We start from the raw sequence: 12,756 nt of genomic DNA, 5'->3' as shown, positions 1-12,756 counted from the left end.
AAAAATCTACTAACACATTGACTGTTGGCATTGCTATGTGTGCAGCAGCCATCAGCATATCTCATCCAAGGAAGAATGCTGATGAGCACAGTAGGACTGTAATGTTAACCATATTACAAGTTGGCATCCTCATTTTGTTTCATGAATGCCATTGTAGCGCTGCTCCTCTGTTCCAAATACGACTTCTACTAACTCTTACTCTGAGCATTTATCTTTTCATGGTGCAGCAAATAACAGTCTACAAACTATGGCTTAAATAATATAGAGACACATATGTTTCAGTTTCTGGAATTTGACTAATCTTTCACAGCATTAAGAAAAGTACAATACTTTCACAGGCCCGTATTGTTTCCCTCTACAGCCCGACACAGAAAGTGATTGTGATATGAAGTACAACTTGCCATTTTGGTTGGTGGGGAGGACGGAGGATCTCTCTCGGGCTCAGGGTTAGAAGCTTCTTCACAGTGAGCCTGAAATTGTAACACAAAAAAAAGACACTGTTGTCACCTTGGTAGTGGTTTGATCTGACTTGTGTGCTGCAAAGGTTTAACAGTTATGGAGGTGTGCACATGCTGGATGAAGGCAATGATCTCATGTCTAGTCATGTCAACAGGTTGTAAAATCATCTGTCCTTACAAGGACTGCTGTCCCTACAAGACACCCTGTGACCAGACAGCCTTTATCTTTCTGTGTAGTATGACATTCAACCCATTTCAATTTGACCCAAAGTATGGGGAAACGGAGCCCCTTACCAAGACGATAGTCCTGGTAAAACAGCTTCAATCTATACCAGTCAGCGACACGCAACAATGTGTGGAAAAACAATACATTGAAACTTACCATCTTGTCCCCCGATGTGTTTGGAGTTGTACGAAGTTCGGTCCCACCACATACTTCCTGTAAATAAGTGAAAGACAGGCACGACTTTAAAACATTATTGACTCATTTTGTATTAAATCAGGTGAAATTCAGAAAATAATGTTAACAGTATAATTTTTTTTTTGCTGAAATAAATCAAATCTGCTTAACTGAGCTGAGTGGTAGTACCATGAAGAGCAATGCAACACTTTTTCCCTGTCAGTTAAGCAATGTCCTAAAGAGAACATAACCTCACTATTGAGCACCAGGGCCAAGCAGGATCCCCATACTTGTATGTTATCTCCTCGTCTGGGAATATTTCCTTTACAGCAAATAGGTACAAGTGTGGGGAATTTATTTTAATTGTGTAGCAGTCAGTTTATATTTTTGGCAGCACTGTTGAGCATTTTAAAAATGTATTTTCATGCCCCTTTGCAAGGCTTAGTCTTTCTATCTTTATAGCCACTGGTGTAAAGTAACTAAGTTCATAAACTCAAGTACTATACTTGGGTACAATTTTGAGCTACTTGTATTTTACTTAATTATTTCAATGTTTTGCTACTGTGTACTTCTACAGTTCAGAGGTACATGGTGTACTTTTACTCCACTACATGTATGTAATACCTTTAGTTACTTTACAGATGTGGATGAATGATGTGAAATATAATCAAGTGTTAAATCAGACTTTAGTTCCACCTGGAGTAAATCCACAAGCTACCCTGCAGTATACAAAGTAATTCAAACTAGCTGCACCTTTACCAGCTTTGAGAACACTTTCATGATCAATCATTATAAAACATATCATATATCATTCTGAAATGGACCAATCTGCACAATGACTACTTTTACTGTCGCTACTTTCACTATATTTTGATGATAATACTTTTCTACTTTTACTTGAGGAACATTTTGAATGCACTACTTTTACTGTAACAGAGTATTCCTACACTCTAGTACTTCTACTTTTACTCAAGTAAAAGACCTGAGTACTTCTACTTTTACTCAATTACAAGAGCTGAGTACTTCTACTTTTACTCAAGTACATTATCTGAGTACTTCTACTTTTACTCAAGTACAAGAGCTGAGTACTCCTACTTTTACTCAAGTACAAGATCTGAGTACTTATACTTTTACTTGAGGAACATTTTGAATGCAGGACTTTTACTGTAACAGAGTATTCCTTAATTGTTGTATTGGTGCATACATGAGGATATGGTGAACGTTCTTCAGCAAAGCTAAGACATCTGTTTGAGCAGCCACTTTAGTATGATGATTAATGATCTATCGATCATAAATCTATCGATTAGATGAGAGGGGCATACATTTACATATTACATATCCTGAAAACGTACATTGTTGAAAATACGTGAGGCTGATGACCTAAGAGCAATGGCTAAAAGGTCAGGGTCATATTGATGAAACAATGCTATACGGTCTTTGATACTACATACTGTATGAGATGAATGGCTTACCTTTAAATGTGTTAATGAACCTGGCCTCTAGGAAGGGTTTGTCTCTGCCCAGAATGATATGCTCTATTGCATCCTGTTCAGCAGTCTTTCTCCTGCTCCTTTGCATCGTCCTTGCTAAAAAATAAAACAGAGAACAGGCTAAGTTTAATGTACATGGTTAACAATAACATCTCTTGGGGGGAAAAATATGCATTAGGATAAAGAGGGGTTCAATATGAGGCATGATACACTGTTCTATTAAAGATTGGTAGTTCATTAATAAGAATGCACAACATTTTTAAAGTCCCGGAACGTCGTCCTGGTGTGCTCCGACGGCAGTGTACCTACAGTCACCAGCTACGTCTGCATTTAGGTGCATGAAACCTACAGGTGCATGAAACGCTGCACGTTTCATTTGCAAAACACGGTAGTCTGCTCCTCCATGCATGCACAGATCATGCACTGAGGAGCCGCTCCGTTGTAACCTGTTAGAAATTAAAATCAATGTTGATATGGCGTAATTTGAATTAAATACACTATTTGATTTAAATCAGTTTTATTCTGAAAAACCGGAAGTTCTCACTATTAGCTTAACACTTTTATTCTGAAAATTCGTCACTTCCGGTTAGCATTTAGCATCTGGCGGAATCATACGATTTCAAACCTTGAACCAAGGTGAAATGACATGTGATGTTGCACACTGGGATTAGCACTCATTTATTGACGCTGAATAATGTGTAGCAGGGAATGTTTAAATAACCTCAGACGCCAGAATGATGCAATTTAGCTCCAGAAAAAGGCAGGAATTGCATTAGACCCGCCCCCCGACAACGCCGGCCAATAGGAGAAGACCTCAGATGACAACAGGAAGAGCAAGCCAAGAATTGAGCTCTTCTACCCCCTGACCTGTACTGACCGGTCGTTGGATGTGGAGAGCGCCTCCACTCGCACATTTCATTTTGTACACCACCGCATCTTTTGTGTAATTAAATGCTGTTAACTTTTATAAGCTTCCCTTGACTCTTTTCAGTCTCTCCTGCCTTCAGGGTTCTAGAATTGCTTTCAATTTGGTGTCCCTGGGTGGACCTGAAGCAGGATAGAGCTGAGTAGAGGGGAAGGCTGCAAGCTAACTAGCATCACACCAGGCTGCACAAAGGGGAGGACAGGCTACAGACTCACTGCTGGAGTTTTTGGCTGGGCCTAAACGAAAGGTGAGACAGTTACCTGTTCAATTCAAAAACTGTATAGTTAAATAACTTACATTAGGTGCAAGCGTTGGTAGTGATCTGTAGATTGATCTGTGGTGATAATGTGGTGATTGCGAGTGGTGTGGAGATTGTATATAGTGTTTCTATTTATCTCTGTTGTATCTTCGGCGCCGCCTGATTAATGTGAATATTACATAGTATTAAGACCTTCTGGGGAGGTACCAGACTTGATCTGGTTTACACTGGACTGGGTCCATTCATGTTTATCTATATGTTTGATGTGTTAAACCGGCGTAGTCTGGTTTAATAAAGTATATTGTGTGGAGTTTTTAAGCCGAAAAGTATATTTTTGTGCGATGTTTTAAGCCGAAACGATTGTGTACAAGATTGGTATGAGATCAGCTTTTAAGGTCAGCATCTATAGAATTTAGAGCTAAGATAAATGAAGATTGTGTTGTTTTGTATTGTCAAGCAGTGTGGTTTTAATCTGCACATGTTGAGTGTTCCCCTTCCCCCAGTCACATGAGGTTTATGCTATACTGCTAAGCTAGTTAGCTAGCCAGTTGACATTACTAGATGATGAAGTAGTTTGAGTGAAGATACAACTGGTAATTACAGATTAAATACACAGGGATGGTGTTGATGAACGTTGAGAGAAGATTGAGTTGTTTTGTTTTTCATGCTTTTCAAAGAAAGTCATTTGAACTTTATTATTTTGGGGAAATAAACAGGAAGTAGGTTTATGAACCGGAAGTACTAGTTGATACATTTGAGAGGAGTTCAAAAATAAAACAGCTCCCCTAGCGGACATAATAAGTATTACAGTTAATACATTCTTCACCACACAGATAAAGATTACAGGTGGTTTCTTTGAATTGAAGTATTGTAGTTGACTCATTTTATGACATTTGCATAATTTCATAAACTTGAGTATACACTGTACATTTGGATTTGCACCATATTCCTATTTTCATATTACTAAGTCAACTCCTGTTCATTTTTATTTCTTTATTCAGATTTTAAAATTTGCATAATTTTCAAAATGTTAATTTAATTTGCATAATTTTGATTTTGATTTTCCAATTTCAGTTTTACAACATTTTAATTTATTTTTAAAAAACAAACAAAAAAACAACAACCAGATTTTAAAGTTAAGTTCAGGTGACATAGGATATCTTTATAAAGAATACAAAGGTACGATTCAGAGGATTAGTTTTTCATCTTTGATAACTTAATAATATTATCCAAGTACTTAAACATGTCGCCAAAAGACACCAAGTTGAGACCAGTCACAGAGCCAGGCTCAACTGCAGATATCAAGGAAAGGGTAAGATGCTTTAACAGTTTCAAGTAAAAGACAGAGGAGATGGAACCAAATGGAGAAACTGTTAGAACAGTGGCAAACGAGAGGATTGATTCCAGCAGATGATCAACCTGGACCAACGGAAGCCCATAGAAAAGCTGTAGTTGAACATGAGAATGCTGAATACCTACAACAGGAAAAAGCATGGATCAAAGCCGGACAACCCTCTTGGTATGGACCTGAAAACATTGCTATGAACAGAGCTGAAAAAAGAAAAGCTATGGTTGCAAGTCTGGTATTCTATCTGGAAGATGCCAGCCAAGGATTGACAAACAGCTTACATGTGGTAGAACTCAGCAGAAGAATGGAAGAGGAGACCAACAGAAGAATGGAATAACTCAGCAGAAGAATGGAAGCAGAACTCTGCAGAAGAGAGGAAGAATCCAACAGAAGAATGGAAGAACTCTGCAGAATAATGGAAAAGGAACTCAACAGAAGAATGGAAGAGCAGCTCAAGAGGAATGGAAGAGAGACGAAAAGCAGATGAAGCACATAATGACATTATTGAAGAGAGACGAAAGGCAGTTGAAGCCCATAATGACATTATTGCCGAAAGACAAAGGGAGGAAGATAAATACCAACAACTTCTGGCGGAAAGACGACAAGAAGATGTAAGATTTCAGGACATGAAGGCAGATAGACAACAGAGAGAAAGGATAGAACAAGAAGAACGAAGAACTCAAAGAAAACGCAGAATAAACTACTCTCCTGACTATTCCGAAGGACAGGGAGGTGAAGATCACGACGGCGGTACACAGTCTGAAACCAGTAGACACTCCCCATACCATGAACAGTCACAGCAACAACGCGGTTTTGCATCTCCTCCTGAGAATAATAGTAGCGACGAAAATGAGCAACATTACCCTGGGAAATGCCCCAAAACGAGAAGAACCAAGAAAACTAAAAGATCCAAGACCGGTGCACATACCTCCATGCCATTGATAGTGGCTGGAAGAGGAGGATTTCAATACCAATCATGGACTCACAGGGACATGGAAGCATTAGTGGCAAAACTACCTCCACTCACGATAGGAGGACAGAAGTGGGTGACTGATCTGGAGAGATACACAGCCCAAGACCACCTGTGCTTGGTAGACATGAGGGCCCTGCTCGGACGGATTGAAGGACGACTGGAAGCAAGAGCAGTAGATTCCGAGGCCAATTGCACGCACGACCCATGACACTTCATTCAACTACATCAGGTCGAATTATTGGGCTGCTATTCGTCACATCTACCCGACAACACGCAGTTTACATGCCCTCACCGGCCTGAGGAAAGGCACGGAGGAAAACATGCATGCCTTCCTGAAGAGATGCGAAGGAGTGTGGGAGGACTGCACTGGAGAACGACATGACGTTTCGCCGGCTGTCACAATGCTGTGAAAGGACGCGGTCATTAAAGCCCTTCCCCAATCAGTGCAGGCACGCCTTAGAGATGTGGTGGGGTTAGAAGCTAAAATCCCAGAAGAATGGAGACTACATCTCATTCACCATGACATCAAATGCCAGGAAATAACAAAGGAAGATGATGAAGAAACAAAGAAACTGGAAAAAATACTTTTGAAGATGCAGGTGGCTGAGAAAGATACTGAAGCTAATCAGATGGCCATACTAGCAGAGAAGGCAGGGTGGACACCTCCAACAGTTCAAACTCAGGAAGAACCAGAGAATCAAATGCAGAACCAACAAAGCGGAGGAGGAAGTGTATGTCCACAAAACCAAGTTCAGCAGATACCTGTGTATCTTCCTACGCAAGTACAGCCACAAGCACAGCAGTATCTTCAACAGCAAACACCTGTGTATCTTCCTACGCAAGTACAGCCACAAGCACCGCAGTATCTTCCCACACAATTCCAGCAACAGCAAATACCTGTGTATCTTCCTACACAAGTACAGCCGCCAGCTCAGGTATACACTCCCATACAGCATCAACAAAAGGGACAATGGAGAGGAAAGCAACGCTCAAGAGGAAGAAGAGATAGCGGCTGCTTCATATATGGTGATTGTAGACATTTGGCCAGAGATTGCCCCATTCAGCAATATCCACCACAAGGTATCACCTCACAATACAGAGGAGAACCAGTGTTAGATATGAGAAAAATTGAGGCGGAAGCATATGCCAGGGCCATGACGAATATTTCTGTTGGACCAGGGGATTGTAAAAATCCACAAGATGAAGTTGTTGCAACCTGTATGGAGTGGACCGTGGGAAGTTGTAGAACGCAATGCAGATGCACTCCGGATCAAAGTTAAAAAAGGAACATGTTGGCACCCACTTACACAGTGTGTAGCCGCACCGCTACATTTGCAGAAACGGCACGGCAGTTAGAACTGATTTTGGAAAACTGGTTCAAAACAATAAGGAATCGAACATTTTTACAACGACAGCACCAGGAGATGAGTAAACTCAAGAATCCGTGGAGTGTAAATACATAGAGAAAAACACATTTTTACACTCAAACTGTTTGCACATCATAGACAAGGAATTTAGACAATATAAATAAATGTTCACTAAAAGTAATAAGTCTAAAACAATAACTAACCAAGCATGTTTTTGGACTAACATATTATTTTGGAGCTCCAAGGGAAACGAGAGGTTTCCTAAAAATTCCATAAAAAGGGGAAACTGGACATGTGACCCGTTTCTAATCTACTTGATGATATTTTATTCCCACAGGAGTTGGCGGTTTGCAAATGTAAAACTCAATCTAAAATCTGAAGATTCTGTTTCTTTTGGGCCTGAAAGATGGAGAGAAACACTTATTTTCACTGAAGTGTTTACTGTGGAAATAATAATAATGGATCTAAAATTGTAAACAATGTTCGTTATGTCCCTAACCAATATTTACCTGAAAGTGTTTTCCCCCTCCCCATTACAGGATTTTGTTACACATGAGTTCATGTGTAAATAGTAGGGATGTAACGATACCAAAAACTCACGGTACGGTAATATCGCGATAACAAGTCCACGGTACGGTATTTATCGCGATATTGAATAATAAAGGGAAGGAAAAAAAATCATAATTTTTTTTTTTTCAATAAAACATTTTTTTACTCGGAAAATGTTTCTTTATTACATAATAAATCTGATTTTTACAGCCTTTTTGTAGGATAGCAGTATTTTAAAGTGTCAAAAACAAAGTGACAGTAACAGACTGGAACAAGAAAACCAGTGTTTTTGTACCTACTGGTACTACCCAACAAAGTAAGCATTTTCTTTATGCCACTGCATCTCACAAATAAACAAGGACATTTAATAATCAGACCCTGCAATAAAATAAATCAAGTTTCACTTTAGTTTTTCAAGAAACTCAACTCAAACTCACTAGTCACTCACTCAGCATCATCAGACAGGTTTTTAGGAATATGAGAATGTCCACATTTCCAGGTATTTATAAACTGGGGTGTTTGGGCATTTACAATATCCCCTGCTCTGGAAACAACTCTCTCGCTTGGTACTGATGTTGCTGGGACACCAGTGGTCGCGTTAACCGAATATTTTATTTAACAATGACGGAAAAATCTGAAAGCAGTCTGTCATTTTGACAGATTAGAACAAACTCGGAACAGCGCCAACGTTTCCCCGCAGCGAGGCTCTGGTGTTATGCCGTGTTATGCATGCCCTCCAAAAGGAAATGATATAGTTCCCAAACCGTACTTTGCCGTACAGATCAATACATGTCTGGGAGGTTTTGCTTCACGCTGTACGCGTCCCGCGAGGTGCATGCACACACGGCATAACACCGCCCCCCCCCCCCCCCCCCCCCCCCTCCCCCTGTTGACAGTTCACGAGCATGCTCTATCGTGAACTTGGTCCCCTCCTCTTCTCCCTGTACACAAACTCGCTCGGGTCTGTCATTAGCCCGCATGGTTTTTCATACCACTGCTACGCTGACGACACCCAACTAATTCTGTCCTTTCCCCGCTCAGAGACCCAGGTCGTCGCACGCATCTCTGCTTGCCTAGCAGACATCTCTCGGTGGATGTCTGCTCATCACCTCAAGCTCAACCTTGACAAGACTGAACTGCTCTTCCTTCCGGGAAAAGATTGTCCCACTCTTGACCTAACAATCAACATCGGCACCTCTGTTGTTTCCCCGACTCAGACTGCAAGGAATCTGGGTGTGGTCCTAGATAACAAATTGTCCTTCACTGCAAACATCGCTGCTACAACCCGCTGCTGCAGATACACGCTTTACAACATCAGGAGGATACGTCCCCAGCTGACCCAGACATCAGCGCAGATTCTGGTCCAGGCTCTCGTCATCTCACGCCTAGACTACTGCAACTCCCTCCTGGCTGGTCTACCTGCATGTGCCATCCGACCTCTGCAGCTCATCCAGAATGCAGCGGCTCGTCTGGTCTTCAACCTTCCCAAATTCTCCCACACCACACCGCTCCTCCGCTCCCTTCACTGGCTTCCAGTAACTGCTAGAATCCACTTCAAGACACTGGTACTTGCGTACCATGCTGTGAATGGATCTGGCCCTTCCTACATCCAGGACATGGTTAAACCGTACACCCCAGCACGTGCACTCCGCTCTGCATCAGCCAAACAGCTCGCTGCACCCGCACTGCGAGGGGGACCCAAGTTCCCGTCAGCAAAAACACGTGGGTTTGCTATCCTGGCTCCAAAATGGTGGAATGAGCTCCCCATTGAAATCAGGACAGCAGATAGCTTACACATCTTCCGACGCAAACTGAAAACTCATCTCTTTAGACTCCACTTCGAGCGATAGAATTACTAACAAAGCACTTATATACTAATAAAGGGCTGGCTTTCTAAATGCCAGTTGAGTAGCACTTGAAATGTTTGGCTCTATGAAACCTGATGTACTTATATGATTCTGTTTTCTTAAAGGTTGTATCTTCCTGGTCGAATGCACTTATTGTAAGTCGCTTTGGATAAAAGCGTCAGCTAAATGCAATGTAATGTAATGTAATGTAACTGTTCAGACCCGACAGGTAATAAGGGATTATGACGGATATTTTACGATCCTGTCTGTCAAAATGACGGACAGCGAAAAAGTCTAACGCCAGGCTTATTGACATGGCGAAATATAACTATATGGTTGGTACTTGTCAATGTCTCTAGGTGTGTAAATGTAGCCCTGTAAATACGATGTCATTTTGTGTTATCTGTTGTTTTATTTTCATGTTGTAACCTACTTGCTGCCATGTTGGACAGGTCTCTCTTGAAAAAGAGATCGACGATCTCAATGGGACTACCTGGTTAAATAAAGGTCTAAAAAAAAAAAGTGTTTAAAAAAATAAAAAAATAAATTAAATCGCGGTAGATTTTGTCAGTCTCACGACGGTATTGGGAAGTGTATTTACCGCGATACCGCGATATTCGGTATATCGTTACATCCCTAGTAAATAGGGGGGAGTGTGTATAATGTCAACATGTAAATGTAAAATTCACAATTTAAATTTTTTCTTTAAGGATTGAAAGAAACTTTCCGCCCCAACCCAGATGTTCAAACTGAGCATTGAAGATAGTTTTAGGATTAACCTGCTCCATATCTAGGGATAATATACTGTTTGGTGAATGTTGACATGTTTCTAATATTGATTGAGTTATAACCGGTAACACAGATGCAGAATCAGTGGCCAAGGGGCTAGTGAGAGATCTAATTCCAGAATGGAATACCGAAGAAGTTGACCTGTGATAATGAAACAATTTTGTAATATTTCAACAGATATTAAAGTACCTGAGGTTTGAAATGTAGAAAGAACATATTACAGTTAAGCTAAAACATAGTAATGTAATGAGACAGAATTTAATTTTGGCAACATCTTGTAACTAGCCTGGTAAAAGAAGTAAAGGCCATAGACTTTATTGTTTAGGTTATTATTATCATTATGGGGATATACATTTCATTTAAATTCATAATAGAAAGACATTTGATGACAGTATGTTGGATTTCTGTATTCATTTTTCAGCTTGATAATAGATAGGTAGAAGCAGTATTGCCAGGTGCAATATTTTTCTCTCCGTAAGCACTCTAGTCTAGTCTACACTCCTTTCAGAAGAGACATAACCACGTGAAGACACGTTACGCTCGTGTTGTGTTCAAGGAACCTGTCCTTGGCCAGGAAAAACAGGCACTCGCTTGTTTAATTATTTTGCGATCTAGATTTCTTCTTCTTTTTTGAAGTGAGAAGTTGTCCGTCAGTCGGTCGGACGGACTAACGGACGGACCCCCCGCCCCCAAAACGAAAACTCTTCGGTTCTCCACGAATTACACAAGTCACCCAAAGCAGCGTTAAAAAAGCGGGAGGCGCCGAAAAGCGACTAATTTGCATCACTGATAACTATTAATCAACACACATGAGTGGGCATCAATAGTCAGCCTTTTAATATCACATTGCATTTAATTCATTTGTAAAGCGGAAGTCATTACCATGTGGTTGATGCTAAGCTAAACTGTGCTAACTGACAGCAGAGCTAAAGGTTAATGTAACGTTTCCAGTCAAATGCAGTGTCTTGGTAGGATTAACTTACTAAATAACTAACTAACTAACTTCATCCTATTACTTTTTAAAACACACGAAAAGCGATGGGGAGCATGCCCCGTGGCGTACACTGAGCCGGACAAACAAAGTAATAAACGAACAGCTGCAGTTTTGATGCTAGGTTGTAGCTGGCCACCAAACAAACATTTAAATCCTTATGTTTTGTTTCAAATACATGATAACAAATATCACATACCAGTTTTGGTTACAAGTCCGAATTGCCATCAACGATCTCCTCAGCCATCTCCTCTGCTACTGTTTCTTGGTGAGACATTGACCGAAAACTGAAAGACCAATCCCTGATGAGAACCTGCTCGCCTGATGACTGCTGGCCAATCCCGGATGAGAACCTGCCTGATTGACTCTTTAGCCGCCCAATCAGTGAGCAGGTGTGTCCAGCCAAAGAAAAGCGCATATTTTGTGTAAAATGAGAGGGAAATGTGTATGAAACTGCAATACCATGAATCGGCTGTACGAGCGTTTTATACACAATGAGCACACACAAATATACACTAGAAATCAGGTATAGGCAGTTTATTAGGACATACCGAGAAAAACCGGGAGGGTTTTATTTACATGTTGATAAGTGCTTCTACACTGCGCGACTTGTGAGGACACCAGTTTTGTCTTCACAAGTCGAAATGTCCTTATAATGCTGGTGTATCCATGCGAGTTGTCCTCATAATCCGGCCGCACCAGCACACACACACACACACACACACACACACACACACACACACACACACACACACACACACACACACACACACACACACACACACACACACACACACAGTTCTCTGTTTACATCCTGCACTTTAAATCTGTTCATTGAAAAATGTGTTACTGTTCAGCTTCAAGTTGAAGGACTGTTTCCCATACATTATTGTATACTTTAAAAAAAATATATCTGGATATTTGTCAAGTCCTTAGCACTGTTTAATTTATTTTGTATTTAAAAGTTAGTTATTTGCTATAATTTATATTGTTTGGTAAAGTGTGTGTCACTTAATAAAACAGTAATTTGCATTTTAAATTGTCAGTGTTAAAGTGCTTTTTAATGTTTAGTCAAAATGTTAACTTAGGGATTTTGAGTTACAGTTAACTAAAAATGTCGATGTAATCGGTTTCAACAAACGTTTTAAGAATTTGACATTCCGTTTTGAGTACTACTCAATTGAAATTTTTTATTCATATTGGGGTTTAGAGATAATACAAATATTTAAGTTAAATCTACCTGATTTTCATATCTACTGTCTTAACAAAATAGCTAGTTGAAGAGATATGAAAATGTTTAAGTTAAAGATACTTGATCTTTATATGTACAGTGTTAACAAAAAATATTAGTTTAAATAAC

The 12,756-nt window shown here is 40.2% G+C and overlaps 1 protein-coding gene and 1 long non-coding RNA gene across 3 annotated transcripts; one reads left to right on the top strand and one right to left on the bottom strand.

Annotated features, from left to right (window-relative positions):
* Positions 1-400: 400 nt before the first annotated feature.
* LOC307035791 lies at positions 401-2,664 on the bottom strand. Of its 2 annotated transcripts, XR_013807202.1 has the most exons (4): positions 2,604-2,664; positions 2,331-2,444; positions 841-897; positions 401-470 (listed from the first exon to the last, which is right to left on the bottom strand). It is a non-coding gene; the product is annotated as an uncharacterized lncRNA (long non-coding RNA). The 2 variants fall into 2 exon arrangements; XR_013807203.1 differs by lacking the exon at positions 2,604-2,664 and having other exon boundaries at positions 2,331-2,463.
* A 724-nt stretch (positions 2,665-3,388) lies between these two features.
* Positions 3,389-10,117, top strand: LOC307035790 (uncharacterized protein). The gene is made up of 2 exons (XM_079675493.1): positions 3,389-3,520; positions 8,811-10,117. Exon 2 carries the CDS (start codon positions 8,864-8,866, stop codon positions 9,617-9,619), a length of 756 nt encoding a protein of 251 aa, XP_079531619.1. The 5' UTR covers positions 3,389-3,520; positions 8,811-8,863; the 3' UTR covers positions 9,620-10,117.
* Positions 10,118-12,756: the final 2,639 nt, after the last annotated feature.

The sequence above is a fragment of the Notothenia rossii genome (genome assembly GCF_949606895.1).
Source record: "Notothenia rossii genome assembly, chromosome: 4".
Classification (NCBI taxonomy): domain Eukaryota; kingdom Metazoa; phylum Chordata; class Actinopteri; order Perciformes; family Nototheniidae; genus Notothenia; species Notothenia rossii.
This window is presented reverse-complemented; position numbering and strand designations above follow the sequence as displayed.